This window comes from Seriola aureovittata, chromosome 5 (assembly GCF_021018895.1).
Source record: "Seriola aureovittata isolate HTS-2021-v1 ecotype China chromosome 5, ASM2101889v1, whole genome shotgun sequence".
Classification (NCBI taxonomy): domain Eukaryota; kingdom Metazoa; phylum Chordata; class Actinopteri; order Carangiformes; family Carangidae; genus Seriola; species Seriola aureovittata.
Genome location: NC_079368.1, coordinates 24276589 through 24295185, shown reverse-complemented (window position 1 = coordinate 24295185; position 18597 = coordinate 24276589). Strand labels below are relative to the sequence as shown.

The window sequence follows — 18597 nt, the reverse complement described above, 5'->3', positions numbered from 1 at the left end:
TAGAAATGTGCACATTTGAAGAACAATAACTCATCTGTATCAAAATTTAGCTTTAAACGGAAATTGTTTCAGTTTATGTTGAGCTCATCTGTTGCTACCTCAAAGAAAGAGTGACATGCCGGAGGAGGATTCTCCAATATCTGGCAACCCAAAAGTTGATCTTATTAAAGCATTGCTCACTGGCAAGATGCATAAGATGTTCAAATATCCAACAGCACCTGAAGGCATCATAAGATTTTTCACTATTAGTGGTTTTGAGGTTGGTTCTTAGTATTGGTTTGTATATAACAATAGTTCACAGTGTAAAGATGTTTATAGTTCTTAATGACAATGTGCCACACGTTTTGCAGTTACCAGCTTCATTCAGAAGTTTTATTTATTGAAAAGCAAAATAAAGTCACACTTATAACATACGTACCATAAAAAACGTTTCATTCAAAAAGGTTTTAAAATCTACAAAACGTGAAAAATTAATGTGTTAACAAGTAATTTTCAAATACACAGTAAAGTAAAAGAACAGAGGACGGTTCATGAAAACAATATTGAGCTTCCCAAACAAAAAAAATCACCAGTGGAAGCTGCTTCTGCTGCTCGAGACATAAAGAAAACATCTACATCCCATGTCGCATTATGTGACGCTTCAATTCACAGCTGCTCGTGAGGTTTCGTCCACAAAGGTCACAAGTATAAAGTTCCTGTTCTGTGACTGATGGGCACAGGACTTCAGCAGCTCCCCCCGTGGCTGTGACTGCACCTGAAAGACAAGAGAAATCAACTTGGGCTGTCATCACATGCCATTTCCCAAACCTAAGTGACAACTAACTTTTGGGGGTTGTTTATGAGGAAAAATGCCAAAGATATTCAATTTACGGCTCGTTTTAAAAGGCACAGTTTCTGAATACAGGCGTTCACAGTATTAATATAGAACCTAGACCTGCTTCATAATCAAAAAAGACATGGAAATCTACTTTTATACAATATGAGGCCTTTAAAAATAATTCATATAGATTCACTGTATTGAATTTAGATTCTTACTTTTGTGCACATGTGGACTGTCAGCTTCCTTTATCCTGTCTCCCTCCTTGTATTCTTTATCCTCACATCGGTTCTCGTTGTCTTCAGTGATCATCTCATCTTCTTTCTTCTGATTCTGCTCAAGATGATCGATCTCTTCTTCTTCCTCCTTGCAAGGTTGCGATACATCCTTTAGATACTCATTCTCGAGCACTGGCATTTCTCCATAAGGGTCTGTCACCTCCTCACTGTGCACTTGTTCCTCTTTGCAGTTTGTGAGTGAGGCAGCTGAACTCTCTTTATGGCTTATCTTAAGTTGTGCACAGTTGGGCAGAAGAGTTAGCAAATGCCTCTCAACTTTAAATGTCTTCTGCCTCCTGCTGTTTGCCTGCATGTGAGGTTTCTTTGCCTCCGGATCATCAAGTTTTGGGTTATGGGCCAAAGTGATGCTACTCTCTTCACCTGGCAAGTCGCTTAGTGCATTATCTCCACAGTCCGTCTCTGTGTTCTGCTCTATCTTAACCGTTCTATCCCGATCTGCCTTTCTCCGTGTCATGCAGATGCTGTCGTCCTTGTCCAACACGAGGATGTCACGCAGTATATCGTCTTCTACGCTAGCCTCGATGTTCAATGTTCTGCGCTGAAGCAACTTAATTTTTAACTTGTGGGCCTCTATTTTAACTGCTATTTTACCGCTCTTTGTTGAGCTGCCCTTTGCCGCCTCCTCTTTTTGCTGTGTGAACATTACGCCTCTGTCATCACTACCTCTCACTCTGGGTTGGGCTTGGTTCTCATTTTCCGTTCTCCCTCTCTCTGGACTGTTGCATTTCTCAAACTGGATATCTGCATTGTTCTTTTTCTCAGCATTTTGCTCTACTGTATCTTCTATCCTCTGTCCTTTTGCAGTGTCTGACAAGACCACAATCCCCGCTTGTCCTTGTGGGTGCTGCTTGTGCCTCGGATATGCTTCTTCCATCTGCAGCGTAATTTTCTCCCTGGTGTTATTATCTGCCGGGTTCTCAGCTTGTGTCTCATGTAGAACTTTGTTACAGTCAGTGACAAACTCCACTGTTTCTACATCCTGGCGCTCTCTGTATGTTAACGGTTCCTCCTCCTCTTCCTCTCGCATCCTACCAACCTTTGCCTGTAGCTGATCGAGGCTGACCTGACCCACAAGCTCATGATTCCTCACAACCTGCACAAAACAGGAACAAAACGTCAAACCACAAACTGGTACAGTTTATGCAAATTAGCAAAGAGAACCAACATGTGTACCAAATACCGTCGATTTTTTCATTGGACTAGTTTTCCTCACGTTCATGTTTATGACAGAAATGTTCAGGGGAGAACTTTAGTTTCTGTGGCTCCATAATGCCAGGAACTCCTTGGTGGAAAGGGGACTACCTGTACTACTCTCTGAACCCCTAAGGCAGGCATCAGCAGTTGGGCAAGTTCTTTTCAGGATTTTTCATTAAGAAGCCGACATAGTTTTACAGGTGTGGTGAAGACACACCCCTAGATGCTATCCACATTGTTTTTATTTTTGAGTATTTCATTTCTTTAACAATAAGACTGATTTACAAAACTGCTTGTTTTGTGTCTACATTGTTACCTACAGAAGGTTTTGATTCAAATTGTACAAAATATATCTTTAATTGGGGGGGCAATTATTTTTGTTGGAGGGACAGACTTGCCCACAGGCTGCTATTTGCCTCCTGCCCTAAGGGTTCAGTGAATAACTTCTGAAAATGTTAAACAAAGAAGCTGCCGACAGTTCAGTTATTAAAATTCCTGTACATTCAAAGTGGATAACGTGTCATTTCTTCCGACACAAAGGAATTCCAGTGACGCAAAGACGGCTTTAGCATCAAGTCCTCACCTGATGCTTATCACTCAGGTGTGCCTCCAAGTCGCTCAGCAGAGTGCAGTCGAAGTAGCACAGCCGACACTTGTAGGGTTTGATGTCACTGTGTCTCATCATGTGCACACGCAGGTTTTCAGCACTGCCACTGGTGAAAGTGCATTTGTGGCAGCGGAAGACGATGCCTCGGAGGTAACGTGACAGCTTCGAGCGACGCACCTCTATTGGCACAACGCGTTCCTCTGAAAACAAAAGATGACAAAAAGACTGAGTATAACGTAACAGACTGGGATTTCAGTGGGTTGGGAAACACCGTCTGAATCCTGTTCAGCATGTAACCTACCACGATGCAAGACGATGTGATCGATCATGTTGTTCTTGTTCTTGGTCTGGTAGAGGCAGAAAGGGCAGCGGAGGTCTTTCTGATGAGTAGGCTCTGACTGGCAGGTAGAGTGACCCGTCTCCACGTGCATCTCCAGGGTTTTCCTAATTAAAAGGTACGACATGTCAGGTAAAAAATGCGGAGAATGTTTGGAGATAACCTTTGATGTCCCACATACAGCATCCTGAATGACAGGTGTAAAGGATTTTATATTAATCTGTTGTTTGCCTTTAATAAAACAATGTGTGCATTGTTGATGTAATCATAATATGCTTATAACTAAGTGACTTTTTATAAAACTTGCTGTGCAACGTTACAGAAGAACAGACTGAACTTATGATATTGTTTGAAGGCCACCTGGGGAAAAACAACTCCTTATATGGTAGACATCCCGGAACAGAAGTAAGACAAAAAACGAGGAATAGAGTAGGGTATTGTCTCTGTTTGTGTGAATCTCTCACAGATCCACCACCACAAGGGCTGTCCCGTGTAGGGGAGACAGATAACACGAGGTGAAACAAAACAGAGAACACGTGGAGGAGCAAAACAACGAAGACAGCGGCATGGACCGATAAGAAGAGACTCAACCCACATTGTATTATTTTTTTCTGTGTAAGAATATGAAAGACTGGGTCAGGAAGAGGTAGAGTGTCAGACTTCCTGAACTGGCACAACTGCATGTTGTTGTCAGGGAGAGATAGTTTGGCCCAGAGCTCTGTAACGATCTCTTTTTTCTAATTCTATATTGCTGTTAGCTTTAATAAATGCTGGGATTTGAACTTTGAATGAATGTCCTGTTTCCTTCATCAAACCAACACGCGAGTTCAGGTGACAAACTCAACACAGGCAACATTCTTTGTAAACGTCTCCTGTTTTCAACAGGAGTTTTTAAACAACAACTGTCACACCTTAAGAGGAAGTACTTCCCCATCAAGGATGCCCTTTTGGACCCGAACCTCATACATCCCCGCTCATTGCATTTGTGAGTATTGCTGTTCATATCCATAAAATGATGTGTTAATCTTCACTCAGGACCGTCACTTCCTCGAGACCTGAATCTCTGTGTTAATGTGAGCCCATTTGCAAATGTGTGAATAAAAGCCAAAACAACAGTTCTGAGTCTGTATCTACTTTGTTTATGACTTATGACACCTATTTTATATACAATGCACTATATTTACTTTATTATATTCGAGTCTGAACTGTGTATGTAGTGCCCTCATATACACACTACTTTCTGCTAACAATCCAGAAATGCAACGCATCCCATGTGATTTGCAGAAATGACAGCCGTACGGCATTACGCCCGACAGTGACGACACGAAATAATGATGTTGAATGTCCGCAATCTCAGTTTATTGTTTTTAGTCCTATCGAGGAGCATTTTAGATTCAAACACATGAATGAAACAGCAGCATTTTGTGATGCTGAAAACAACAATACTCTATCAATACCCTATCTTCTTAATGTTTGTCCAAAACAGCTAGAAAAGGAGGAGAAGTCATGGTGGCTGTAATTTACCTTAAACCAGTGAAGAAGTTGCAGTCCTTACACCTGAGGATCTTCTTCCCGTGGCGGTTTAAGTAATGGCGTCTTATACTAGACAAGTGGCCGGTGCTGAAATTGCAAAACTCGCAGTGAAGCTGACTGTTCTCAGGTATCTCGGTTTCCTGCAGGTTGGAGTTAGACGAGACGCCAGTCTGTGCCATCAAGCTGTAGTGGTTCAACTGTCGCCGCACGTCTGGGGGCTCCAAGTACAGCGATTCTGTCAAAGTATAACAAACCACCGAGTGTCAGTACGGGCAATACATTTTGACAGTATTGTGATTTATAAAACATCAGAGGGACAACTTGCCATCAGCCATTTCATGTTCTTCATCAGGTTCAGCCAAATTATTCTTGTCCCCTGGTGAATTAAGAGGCTCCATGTAGGTCCTCTGAGCATGCTCCTCATCTTGAACCTCAGACTCTGCAGGATCCATAATGACATCTGGGCATCCAGCAGCAACACATACATGGAATGAAAGACGGATGAAATATCTGGCAGTGAAGTAGACTTTTAGTGAACTAGTTGTACTGGTAACTTAACACTGTTTTTAAATCAGAGCATGTGCTCAAAACTAATCTAGATTACTCACATCTTTTTCTCTTTTTCCTTTCAGTTGTTATTTTTAAAAACTAAGGCAACATATTCAAGTTTAACTAGTTACAGACATACTACTAACCTGTAACAATTCATCTTAAAAACATCCAGTAAGTCAGCATTTAGAAGACATCTGATGAATCACACCACCATGACACCAGTGCTAACTGTGAAGTGCTCCTGTTGCTCACCGTGATGTTTTTTCATAAAATGACACCTCCACAGGCCCAAGACGGTGGTCCGATAGGAACAGATACTACATAGAAAAGGCCTTAGTGTTCCAGATTTGTAGATGACGTATTTGTTAATGCTGCAGAGACAATGACAAAAACATATATTAAGTGAGATGCAATCAAAATGAGCTCATCATTAACTAAATACTTATTGGGGGTTCAAGACATCAAATTTGTGAAATGTATTTTTAATTTAATGTGTTAACACTATAGTGCTGAACAAAGAACTAATAATTCTGTATAAACAATATTGTGATAGTATTAATTAGCTAAAGCTATCTGGAACCATGGAGGATCCCTCATACATGTAAGTGTAAGCACAATTGTAGCAGTCATAAGTTGTATTTTTTTTTTAGGTGAACAAATGTGTGACTTTCCTTTTGAAGAGCTTGTATTATAAAAAGGACAGTGTTAAGCATTGAGGAACATCATTTTTTACCATGCTAAAATGCTGACTGACCCACCAAAGCTCATTCTTACTTGTGCCTTAGTGCTGAAGGAGGCAGATTGTCCAGTTTCTTGATGGCTGCCAGGGCTGCATGGCTGCGCTCATGCGAGCGCAGACCTTTCAGAGACATGAATGTCCGCCCACACTGTTTGCAGCTGTGTTTGTCAACTCTTGATTCCAGCTCTGGCTGCTCTACATCAGTGGATTTTAAAGGTGAAGACAGAGGACTCGCGGGCAAAGTGAAGGTCTCTACTTGCGTCACATTCCACTGGGTCAGCTCCTCCACTGTTTCTAACATGGGCAGTTCATCTTGCCTACAGAGCTGAAAATTAAACACAGTAATGGTCATCAACTTAATGTAGCTCAAGCACGTAACAGATGTCAAGAATGTAAATGATCATATGGGCAGAGTCAACTTACTTCAATGAATGTGGTCTCTGGTGTTGACATAATGGCACACGATGACTTTGCCTTTGCAGCCTTCTTTTTCTCCCTTGCTGCATGGCGATCCAGGTGGCGACACAGTTTTCTAATTCCATTTAATTTTTTATCACAGTGGGCACATCTGTAAATTCCTGTCCTCTTCTTTGATTGTTGTGACAACACAGTAAAGTCCAATTTGTAATGTGAGCTATGAAAGGTACTATAGTGGGCAATAAGCTGCTGCGATGAGTCAAACATCAAGTTTGGACACTTCCTACATTTGACGTGTGCACTTTCCTCACACGCAGCTTTCAGCTGGTAGGGGGTTATGCTGCGTTTACGTTTGTTATACTCCTCCAGCATCTTGTATGTGCTCAGTGCATCCAATTTGTGAGTCTTTTTGTAATGGCAATGCAGATACCTTCGACACACCGCTGTATAGGTGCACATTCGACATTTATACGGAATTCCTTGTTTTGCTCTGACACCTGGCATGTCTCAGGAGAGGCCAGCTGTTGACTGAGATCAGTGTCTGTTGTGTTCACTGCTGATGTTTTGTCTTTTAAAGGAGCAGCCTCCAACACCAAGTCCTCTGAGCTGTGATGAGGCTGTTTCTCAGTGTCAGTGTCAGATGAATGTTCAGAAGCTGCTGGCTCAGCCTGACTGTGGTCCCTCTCACCGTGGATTTTTAGTTTTTCCAATGATGAATAAATTTGTGGGCACTTTCTACACATGTACCCTCTTTCATTAGATCCTTTTCCCATCGTACAGCCAACCATGTTGGTTACAAGAATTCTTTCCTTTTTCAGTTCATCTGCCCTGGCTGTGAGGACTGGATGCTTCATTTGGCAGTGAGTAAGCGTCCCATGGTGGCTAGCATTCACATAGGGACAGCTTGGACACATGTAAACTAATACTTTGTCCTCTTCTGTCGTTGTGATAGACTCAGTTACTTCAGAAATGGTTTTGGATCGCTGAGTTAAAGGACAGACAGGAGATGTGAGCACGGACTTCTCTGAGATCTGTTTGGATATTGCTCCATAGTATTTAAAGAAGGCATCCTTCCCATGCTTCAAGATATAATGGTTTCCCAAACGCTTTTTCCTGAAATAAGACCTAGGGCACAGGACACACTTGTATCCATACTCTTTAGCCTTTGGAACAGCGCTGCTGCTGTGGTGAGCATGAAAGTGCTGACTGAGTGCAATTTTTGTGCTGCAAGTATAACGGCAATGCTGGCAATTAATCCGTGTGTAATTTTTCTTGGATAAAAAGGAAGCTTTCAATAGTGATGCTCTGCTGCTGTGGGTATTAGATTGTAGTATTTTACTTGCAGCTGATGGTGTAGGAGCTAGTTTGTGTGTGCTCGGCCCCGCGTTTGGCACAGTGTCTTTATGGTCGTTCTCACAGTGCTTGTTGATCTTCGCCAACGTTGCATAGATTTGAGGGCAGGTTTTACACATGTACCCGCTAAATTTCAAACTCTCACCAGGACCTTTTCTTTTCAAGCTGTCTTCCCAACTGCGTAGATCTTTTTCATTCACGTGAAGACTGTCTGCCCTGGATACGCAGGAAAGATGCTTCATCTGGCAGTGAGTGAGAATTCCATGATAGTTGGTATTGACGTAGGTGCAATGTGGACACTTAAAGATATGCACACGTTTTTGGATTTGTACTCGCTGTTCTTCCTGTTCATATAAATCTTCAGTTACAGCTTCTGGGTGTTTCATTCCACGGTGAGTCTTAAGACCACGCTGGCTATGAAATGTCGCAGGGCAATGATGGCACTTGAGAATTGTGAGTGATTCTGTTGCTTCACGAGATGAATCAGGTGACTTGCCAAATTCAGGAGGAACTTCTTGGGTGTCAGATGACCCTGGCATTTCATTGTGGTCTTCCACATGGCTGTTTGCATTTGGCTTCTTGCTGGTGATGACATTCAGGACTGAGCCATCTTCTTTCACAGTCCAAGGATGAACAGCACGGTAGTGGTCTGCCATACTTGACATCGAGCGACTTCTAAATGAACATGCTCTGCACGAATACCTCTTGTTTTCACTTTGTCCAGATCTTCCGGATTGTAATCTGCCATCAGTACAAGCACCATCGCTAGTACCATCAGTTTGCTTTATCTTAGGTTTCTTCTCTTCAGGAGGGGGTGTGTCAGGACCAGCATATAACCTAGTGGATATGTATTCAAAGGTCAGTTTACGTTTTGGGTGTTGTTCCTGGTGGTGCTTGTAGACTGCTGCTGCAGTTTTGTGAGAGAAAACACACAAGTCACAGTAATAACCTGACTCTAACATGCCACGTTTAAAACACAATCTTAAAACCTCATTGACTGAGCGATTTGTCCTGTGGCTTTTCCACATATGCCTCCTCAAAACATTCAGGTACTGACTGCTGTATGCACATTTATGACACTTTAGGGTCCTCTGTGCTTGTGTGGCTCTCACTGAGGGTGATGCTGAAACTGACAAGCCTTTGGAAAGCATCTTTTTATTTCCTTTTATACCAACGGATGCATGATTAACTTCTTGGCTTGCAGTTGTTTTTAAGTCTAATTTCTGTGCCTGTTTGACAACCACCGAAGTATACATATGTATTTTTTCAGCCTTAACCTCAAATCCACGATGTCTTTTGAAGCAATGCTTCAATACATGGTTAATACTATTCTGCCTGTAGTTGCAAAGGGGGCAGAAAACCATATCTTTATCACCTTCATTCAGAAGTGGGAGAGGTAGATGAGTAGAGGGGGGTAACTCCTCTGTGTTAGACTTTGATTTCTCAATTTCATCACGAATCAAAGCTGTGTATTCAAGAATGCACTCTCGATTGGACTTAATGCCTTGATGCACAGTGGCTTGATGGTTCAATACTCCTTTTACAGTTGGATTACCAAAGTTGCACTTTTGGCAGTAAAACAAGTTTTCGGGACATGCATAAGGATTAGATTTCATCATGGAAGCATCTTCTACATTATCCTGTTCACGTGGAAGTTCTTTTTCGCTACATACCTCAACCTGTTTACTAGTTTCAGGATCAGGAGATGTAGTACTTGCTGAGGCCTCATTTTCACCTTGCCGTTTTCTTTGCACCTCAGCACTATACCTCACGATCTCTTCAGTATCCTTTAGTCCATACACAGCATGTTTCGCCTTATGATGAGCAACAACGCTTCTGATGTTGGTACTTGAATAACAGCAAAACTGGCAGTAAAACATTTTATTTGGTGAACTATAGGATAAACTGTCCATTGTAGCAGAGATCTCTCTGGCAAATTTGGTAGGTGATGTCTTTGTTTCGCCTCTGTCCTCTGCAGTTTTCACTTTCTCAGGTTTGGGAGACTCTGAATGAGTCTTAGAAGAGTCTGATGTGTGCTTCAGATTCATCAAAGACAATGAAATCTTTCTGTTTGACTGCCCGGCTTTGTCTTTGACTTTTTTAGAAGAATCTGAGATGTTCTTCTGAGGTGCAGAGTTTTCTGCTACTGTCACAGACTTCTCAGGGATCGTCTCTGAAGTTATATGTGATATGGCACGAACTGACTGTTTGATTTTGTCAATTGTGACAGCTTCCTTTGGATGACTTTTTTGATAGTGGACATGCATAACAACAATTGACTTATGACTAAACTTACATTTGTTGCAATGATACAAAACCATTTCTGCTCCATTGTGGTTGGGAGGCAGGGCAGCGGGTGTTTTTTTGACATTCTCCTTTTGTGCATGCGCATGCTTGGAAGAAATCCCCTCTGATCTTTCCGGGCTGTGTGCTCTCTCACATGTATTCAACTGAGATGATCCTTCTTGGTACCTAGTCGCTGAATATCTGCAGTACAACAAGGGATTATCCATTTTATGTTTTGGGTGTTTTTCCTTGTAATGTTCTTTCAAGGGCTTCAATACATTGGTGGTAAATGGACACACAAAACATTTGAAAACCAAACTGAGTTCACACGACTGCATTGTGAGAACTTTTGGGGCGTCTGGATGAGTTTCTGTGTAATGTCTCTTGAGGTCAGCAATACTTAAAAACTCAAGTGGACACTCCAGGCAGCGAAAGGTAGCACTTTGATCACTAGGATCCTGAATGTAGGCCACGTTATATCTTATGTAAGGGTGGTCATTTTGGTAATGGGTAGACACGCTTCTGAGGCCCATATCACTGTAGTCACAGTGCTTACAAAAATATACTTTTGGGCTTTCTGTGTCCCCATTTAAAAGATGAGCCATCTTTTCTTCTTCATCTTCACTAATTTCAAATGAAAAGTCTGTGTTGTTTGGTGATTGCTGTTTACTTGCCTCCTCTGGGACATTCGTCGTCTTTTTGCTTGACTTTGCTTTTTTGGCAGGGCAACTCTCTGGGCTTTCACTATTGGCCCTCTTCCCAATGTTGTTAGAGGCGGGTTCTTTGACTTGTTCCTTAGGCTTTGATGGTGTCAGGTCTGCAATTAAAAGGTGGTCATTCAGTAGAAATCGGTCAGACCCTTTTTTAGATATATCAATAATGGACTTTGCAGTGACTTTAAACACACCACTGCTGTGTGGGCTGGAGCTTGAGGGAGATTCTTGCAAAATTAGGGTTCCTTTGGTGCTTTCTAGAGGCTCTATGCTCTCAGCTGAGTTCACTGAGGGTTTCCCTTGGGATCCAGATGCTGCTGCAAAGTACTTGGTGATGGTTTGCAGTGGCCTCTTGTACGTTTTCAGATCCTTCGATGAGTTAAGTGTGCATTTCGTTTTTGAGGTAGATTTAACTGAAGGACTCTCTTTTGCCTCTGCACCTTCCTTGGGCTGTTCTGTCGAAATAACAATTATTTTGGTCTCCTGGTTTTCACAAATGACAGAATTTACGATCCCGTTCTGATTCTCTGTTTTTTTACAACACCGCTGCTCATGTTCATTCAGGATGTCCTGACTACAAGCTTTGAAATCACAGTGCTGGCATGAAAAATGATTTCCTGAACTGTTGCATTGGTTGCTAGTGTTTGCTTTGTTAGACTCATGGTGTTTTAAACCAGCATCTCTAAGAGCAGTATCAACATCAAGGTCATGCATCTTGTTGAGATGCTCAAATAGGTAGACTTTGGATTTGAAGATGAGCATGCAGTGACTACAACGGAAAGTCTTGGTGGAGGATTCTTCAGCGACAGCCTGATTGTGAGTCATGTGGCCAGAGGTGGAAAAGTGCATTGAATCTGAGGAGGTGAGTAGAGGATTACATTGTATACTCAAAATAATTTGATGCGCTTCACTGAATCAACACTTGACACTAACAGAAAAACTGACCATAGTAAATACCTTTTTGCATCTTGCATTCCTCTGAAACCCAGAGTCTTGTATAAAAAGACAGCAGTAACACACCTAGAGGATTGAAAGCAAACGTTACTACATTTCTCAGGGTTTACAAAAAGCGCCTTATATCTGGTTTCTACTATACTTTCCAGCTGTTACAACTGAGGGTTTCCACCGGGGTTTGAAAAATCAAACACTGACACCAACAGATGTGTTGCTTCTTTCAAGCATGAAAGAAAAATCAACTGAACAGCAGCACAACAACGGTAGGAAAGACCAACCATGGGGCTCAGTATTTAACTTTCAGTTAGTTAAGTTCATCAGGAAAGAGTCGTAAAATGACACAACACAATCGAAAGAAAAAGTGGGCAAATAAAATTAAAGCTATAATACTCACCACCGCGCGCAGATTATCTACTACCGCAGGGAGGAAAACAAAGGATGAGGTTTATAATGCGATGTTTTGAATCGCTGTTGCTGGCAACATGAAGACACCACACGTTTCCGCCATTTTTCCCGCGAGTACAACTCACTGCTTCCTCTGCAGCAACAAGCCATCAATGGACTTCGACTACAACTTCACTTCCGTCGAGAGTCATTTAACCTTCAAAATAAAATTCCGTAGACGTGCTCACAAATGAGGAGTTGGAACAAATTTAAATCAAATGTTTAACTGCTTAAACGATTGATACATGATCAAAATAGTTGCAGATTATCCTGGTGATCGACTGCTGATTAATCAGGTTACAATTTCAACTCAAATTATGAGATTATTATCTCTGATATATATATATATATATATATATATATATATATATATATATATATATTATTCTGCAGTTGTTCACGTTGTATAATGCAAAATGCCAGTTTAGGGGGTATTGCCTAATTTCATTGTCGTATTTGTGCTAAGTGCAAATATATGTTGACGTTTGTGAGCTCGTTGAAAATTGAACAAGGCATCCCAGGAAGTCGAGAGCCGGAAAAAGATAGCTTATCTTCAAAGTAAAGGTTGCGCATTTTGAACAAACGTGCTGGCTGCAGCGGTCAGTTTAAGGAGAGCTAAGCTAAATAAATAAACAAACAAACTGTCTGAATAATGAACATAATTCATAACTGTTATAGGTTTTTTTACGCTAGGCCAATGAACACTGGGATTATTATAGGGTCTTGCAATTCATGTATGTAGCTATTCATCAGTTTATTCATTTGATTATGGTTATTTAATCTGTTACTTTGGGTGAACATTAAAGGCTATATAAATATATATATAAAGAGAAATGCCAGACACAGACACATCCTATTATATTAAAGCCTTATTTGGCATTTCATGGACATTCTTAGATATAACAAAAATAATTATAAGCTACAATTAATTGAATTCAAACACAATCCTTTATTTGTCTATAAATAAACCAGGAGAAAGAGGGAAAAAGTTGCAAATTATTCTTATAACAAAGAAAAATAACCTCAAATGTAAATTTTTTTATAATTAAAAATAGAAGTACAGAGCTATTTTTGCTCCAGTTTTTTCATCACAACAGGACTCTGTATAGCAGTATATTTAAAGTGAACTGTAAAATGCAACAATTATGAAAAAAGGGGGAAAATGGTCTCTGTCAAACATCATTTCACAAATTATTCTTTGTGTCGGTGGTGGTATAATTTATTCTGTTTGGCTCAAATTACCCCCCCCCCCGCCAAAAAGAAGCCACCCTGATCATTTGAATACCAAACTGACAGCTCAGCTTCTGATGAGCAAAATATTACCATGTGAGTTTTTATAATCCCAAACAAACAGCAACACTCCCATTTCAAAAGGGACAGAGACAAAACCTCAGTGCATCTGAAGGCCAGTTTTTTACTTTGCTGTTGAAGGTGAAAATAGATGTTGGGTCTGTGCACATAAACCAGCCTCTCCACTTTGAGTTCTTCAAGGTTTTCTGCCCTTCTTGCGTAGTGACTGTCCTTGTCCAGAGAAGGCGATGAATCTGTTCATGGCGTCATCCTGAGAGGATTAAAAGAGATTTAAAATTAGTTGTAATTGGAAACCAACATCATGAGCCCTAAATAAATGGAAGAGATATAAAGAATTCAATATAAATATGTAAATCACATAATAAAACTATGAAGTTCAAATGCAATAGGAAGGGATTGTACAGGACTACAGATTGTGAGGAACAGCAACATTCAAACATTTGACAATATCATTCACATTTCTTACATCATCTATAATTCTCCTGGGCAGAGGCTTCGAGTTTCTGATGAAGGTGATCCTGCCAACTTTGAATTCGTAGTTGGGAATGCCCCTGTGTGATGAAGAATTAGAATTGAAGATTAGGAGTTTATACTTAAGACAAACACTGATAGTATGGTTATTGTAGTATAGTAAAATAAAGATTGAACAGGTGCCACTAAGGGTCTCCACAAACTCTGACCATCTCATGAATTAATGTGTCACATTGTGCAATTTTGGCAAAGATAATATTTCAACACATCCTTGCAGTCAGACATTACAGGCCAAGGTGAGATTATTGTTGCATTTCGCAATTGGTTTAATAACCACACTACGTATTCCATCTGCTAAAACCAAACTGACCATGTCATGTGACAGCAAAATAAGATGACATGATGACACAAGTGAGCAACAAGCAGCAGAGTTTAATGCCTGGATAAAAACCCAAAGATAGAAAATTAGAAGAGTGTGGACACAATCTGAGTTTGGAAATTGTCTGACATCAGATGCCTCATAAACATTATGGCCTTTTTTCATTCGCTGCAATGATCAACACTAACACAGCAGTCACTCACATGGCATCAGCAGTCTGTTGCACCAGCAACAGAGGGAGAATATGATACAAACTGCTCACTCGGCCACCAGAACCTTGCTAGCATTTACGACAGCGTGCATGAACTGACCTCTGCTGTGCCTCACTGCATCACATTGAATGTGCCAGTTCAGCTCACCTAACTACAGCCAACCTATGGGTGATTTGATCCTATCCGTCATCTGTCTAATGTCTAATAAAGGCTTAAAAAGCTAAAACAAAAATCTTAGTGCGAGGCAGGAATGCATTATGTTGTAAATTTATCATGTCGAATAGTTAAACTATTGTGTTACAATATTTATTGTTAGGCCATTTCATGTCTACATGTAGAAAATACTGCATCATTTTTCACCTTTTAATGTCACTTGGGCCAAGAGGAGCTGGGCTGGGCTCAATTCCTTTTGTTTTACCATCCAAACGATTGCCAGACCCAGTGAAAGCCTGAGGATTAGAAACAGATTGGAAGTTACATTAACTTTAATTATCAGTATTCATGAGGACAGTCATTTGTCTGTAACCCACAGCAACATTTACTCACTCTGAATCCTGTGTCCATATCAGCGTAACTGCTGGGATCTCCTTCTTCCTCCTGTGAAGACATGATTTTTTTTTTTTTAATTGTTCAGAGCACAAACTGTACAGATGCCTTTAGGGTTTGGTCCTTACTGTTGGTTCTTCCTGGTGGTGAGGTCGTCGCTCAGGCTCTTTGTAACCCAAAGGTGCATCAAAATCCACCTGAGAAACAGAGTCACAGCACAGTATAAAACACATTGATTAAAACAGAAATAGAATAATTTACAGTGTCTGTAATAAAATAGAGGGTCGTACGTTCATGTCGCACTCGATGATGGATACTGCTTTATCTGGCTTGGTCTCCATGACTCGCAGCTCATATATCTGAAACAAACACACAGATTCCATTTGCAGTGGTATTCAGTAAAAAGGAATACAGATAAAAACCATATTCAGATATTACGTCAACACTAATTTGAATAAACCAAGTCACCTTTTCATTGTAGTTGATAGCTATGACGTCACCAGTCGTCAAGCAGGCAAAGTTTCTCAATGCATTCTCAAGTCTGTAATAAAGTGACAACTTAATTACTTTAGTTAAACACAAAATGTGAAAAAAGGGGGAATTTATTTTCCCTAACTGATATTTCTTACACTGCCTTTGGGTTTGTGATGTCAAGGAAGTCGGGACTCTGTGGCTGGAACTTTGAGTAAGTGGCCACCATGAGGTTAACGCTTTCCACTTGGACCAGACCGCCTTCCTCCAGCAGGAGATTCTGCATCATCTGCAGCAATCAAAATTAATGTCAGTGCTGCCTTAACAAGTGGCTTAAAAAGCATTTAATCAGCAAAGAGCATTTCAGACACAATAACAATCATATAGATTCTATCTCTGCATCTATAAAAATCCTAAAGACCACTTCCGTCATTAAAGTTACTTTTATTAACTACATTCTCATTTTCCCAAATAGATTTTTATGCTGGTTCTTTTACTTGTATTTGCATAAAATATCAATACAGTATAATTATCCGTCTTCAACATCCACTGGTGACAACAGACATTTCAATCTCTGCGACACCGGCATTTAACTTGTTACTGCTTCTCACCCAGTGTGGCAGATAACAGATTCCCTCGTCTGCCACAAACTCCAGAACACCACAGTGTGTCATTCTGTCGGAGTTCTTGTTGGTCAGCTTGAACAACATTGGATAGGTGATGTTAAGTCTGCCTGTAGAGGGGAAAGGTGGAGAAAGATAATAAACACGGTGCATGTATCTTTACAGGCATTTTCAAATGAAGAGCTGCTTGATTTAACCTGTACTTACTGAGCTGGTCGAGAGCTGAAGGTGGCATTATAACTGCAAGGAAAACAAATGGTTATTTGAGACATAAACAACGTAAGTTCTCAAAATAAAACCTTGAGGAGCCAATATAGGAAACAAATGGTAAAATGAAAGAATTCTTTTTTTATTTTTAAACTATGACTTGAAACAATATATCGAAATTTATTTGAGTAAAAATAAAGCTGCACTTTATGTGACTTATGATACTACACATTTAATTCATTAGCCATAATAAAGCAAATATCACCACAAAAGAAAAAAGAAAACTATTACTACTTAAGTATTACAAAGTCTGTTGTCTTAAACTAAAAGCATTGCAGCTTTTAGCACTGTTTTAGCACAGGCATCTACATATGGGAAAGAACCGGAATCAAAAAACATCTGTTAGAGTTTCAGGGACAACAAAAAAAGATGGTTTCAAGAGGCTTTAAATATGAGTCAACAGTGGAGAGAAGACTCCTGAATGCAGGGATGATTTGTGTTTCATATTTTTTCTGCATTGAGTATTTTAAACTTTAGCACTTTAAAAACATTTTCTTGATTGAACTTACATGCTTTTTTTTGAATTTTCATGAATTTTTTTTTTTTTAAATGCAGGACTTTTACTTCTAATTGAGTATTTTTACAGGGTGGTATAAGTAGTCGTATTTCAATAAAGGGTCTCAATACTTGGGATGCTCAGTTTGAGAAACACTGCTTCTTTGGCTGCTTTCTGCTGATTAGGTATAGTTAATGACTTAAAAGGACTTACAGTATATTTCTTAGGGGTTTGGCTTTTTGTTCAGAACAGACTGGGACATGAAAGCAAATTTGCATTTCTTTGTTTATCACTCACTTTTGCCTCCTTTCTCAACGTCGGAGCGGTCGTTTGGTCCTGCCAGCATGGACACCGAATAGCAGCGGTACTGAGTGGAGAAGCGGTTCTGAAACCCCCGGGACATCGGGTGGTCGAACACCTGGAATGAAAACTGTGGAGAGAAAAAAAACCCAAATCCTATTAATAACAAGAACATATTTCTGTTATTTTCCCCGTGAGTGGGCAGGACTTAAATTTCATCATGACAGAGCATGTTTCTGCTCCTGCTGCTGTCGTCGTGTTGTTGTTGTCGCCGCTCGACAGCTTAACTGCTCCAACGGTTTGTTTTGAAACGAATTGGTCCACAGCCGTGAACAAAAGCAGAGTGCTACTCACCATGTCGACGGTTCGTGTCTTTGGTTGTCAAGCGACTCAAATTAAGTGTCTGTTTCTGTTTTCCAATATGAAACTACCACATATGAGCTGACAATTTCCACTGTTGTCTTCCGCTTCTTCCGGAAGTGTACAAGCCGACGGAGGGATATGACGACACGTCTGACGCTAGCCAATCACAGCATCCTTTTGAAATAAGTCACTTTCGATTAAATGTTTCTTTAAATTTTGTAAATCCTGCATTTTTGAGATGATAAAACTACTTCGCTTTTAGTTTCCCATCACAATACCAAAGATTAACTAGCAAAGACACAATGTGGTAAAGGGGAAATTTCAACATAAAGTTTGAGGACGGGATAAGAGATGTATTCTACATACAATACTGTGCAAACGTTTTAGCACTCATGATGTTTTGATTCTTATCTATCACACATTGCCATCAGGAAGTCGTCTGATTATTCCCAAATTCACTCCGCAGCAGGACAACCCCATACATACAGCTGGTCTGGCCCACACAGATCCCTGATTTTAATATCATGGAGTCAGTCTGGGATTATATGAAGTGGCAGAAGACACTGAGACATCCTAAATTCACAAAAGTGGCAAATTCTCCACTTCTCGGTACAACCTGTTGTAAAAAAAAAAAAACTAAAAAAACTCCACACAAGGGTACCCAGGACAATTGGTGGTGTTTTAAAGGCAAAGAGGTATTCACACCACATACTGATTTAGTTTATTTCTGTTAACTGCACTTTGCATTAAGTTAAATGATAACCATTGAAAGCATCCCTGCATTTTTTTGCACAGTATGTGTATTTGTAACCTCTCTCTACAAGCTTGTAACACAGGCTTTCCTTTAAACAATTTATGTCTCCATCCGCAAGATGAGATAACCCATCTGACATCACAAGGATTGTGTTTTCAG

At 40.3% G+C, this 18597-nt stretch overlaps 2 protein-coding genes across 4 annotated transcripts; both read right to left on the bottom strand.

Moving 5' to 3' along the window:
• Positions 1 to 348: 348 nt before the first annotated feature.
• LOC130169897 (zinc finger protein 462-like) lies at positions 349 to 12337 on the bottom strand. 3 transcript variants are annotated; one of them, XM_056376946.1, is made up of 11 exons: positions 12196 to 12337; positions 11805 to 11867; positions 6502 to 11701; positions 6114 to 6403; positions 5592 to 5710; positions 5113 to 5247; positions 4779 to 5022; positions 3219 to 3361; positions 2894 to 3117; positions 1036 to 2209; positions 349 to 754 (listed from the first exon to the last, which is right to left on the bottom strand). In XM_056376946.1, exons 3-11 carry the CDS (start codon positions 6997 to 6999, stop codon positions 612 to 614), a joined length of 2970 nt encoding a protein of 989 aa, XP_056232921.1. In that variant the 5' UTR covers positions 7000 to 11701; positions 11805 to 11867; positions 12196 to 12337; the 3' UTR covers positions 349 to 611. The 3 variants fall into 3 exon arrangements, with proteins under 3 accessions (XP_056232921.1, XP_056232920.1, XP_056232919.1); XM_056376945.1 differs by lacking the exons at positions 349 to 754; positions 1036 to 2209; positions 2894 to 3117; ... (3 more) ...; positions 5592 to 5710; positions 6114 to 6403 and having other exon boundaries at positions 6721 to 10951; positions 11042 to 11701; XM_056376944.1 differs by lacking the exons at positions 349 to 754; positions 1036 to 2209; positions 2894 to 3117; ... (3 more) ...; positions 5592 to 5710; positions 6114 to 6403 and having other exon boundaries at positions 6721 to 11701.
• An 837-nt stretch (positions 12338 to 13174) lies between these two features.
• ufd1l (ubiquitin recognition factor in ER associated degradation 1) lies at positions 13175 to 17821 on the bottom strand. Its single transcript, XM_056377520.1, has 12 exons — positions 17676 to 17821; positions 17319 to 17451; positions 16466 to 16498; positions 16247 to 16368; positions 15794 to 15924; positions 15633 to 15705; positions 15455 to 15523; positions 15293 to 15361; positions 15165 to 15215; positions 14979 to 15067; positions 14023 to 14107; positions 13175 to 13806 (listed from the first exon to the last, which is right to left on the bottom strand). Exons 1-12 carry the CDS (start codon positions 17676 to 17678, stop codon positions 13732 to 13734), a joined length of 933 nt encoding a protein of 310 aa, XP_056233495.1. The 5' UTR covers positions 17679 to 17821; the 3' UTR covers positions 13175 to 13731.
• Between the last annotated feature and the right edge of the window lie 776 nt (positions 17822 to 18597).

Bases quoted from the DNA above. Each gene is read 5' to 3' on its own strand.
- ufd1l (XM_056377520.1), bottom strand. The intron at 16,499-17,318 runs GTGAGTGATAAA...TTTTCCTTGCAG, and splicing joins CGTTGAGAAAGGAGGCAAAA to TTATAATGCCACCTTCAGCT. The intron at 14,108-14,978 runs GTGAAAAATGAT...TTCATCACACAG, and splicing joins GGCCCAAGTGACATTAAAAG to GGGCATTCCCAACTACGAAT.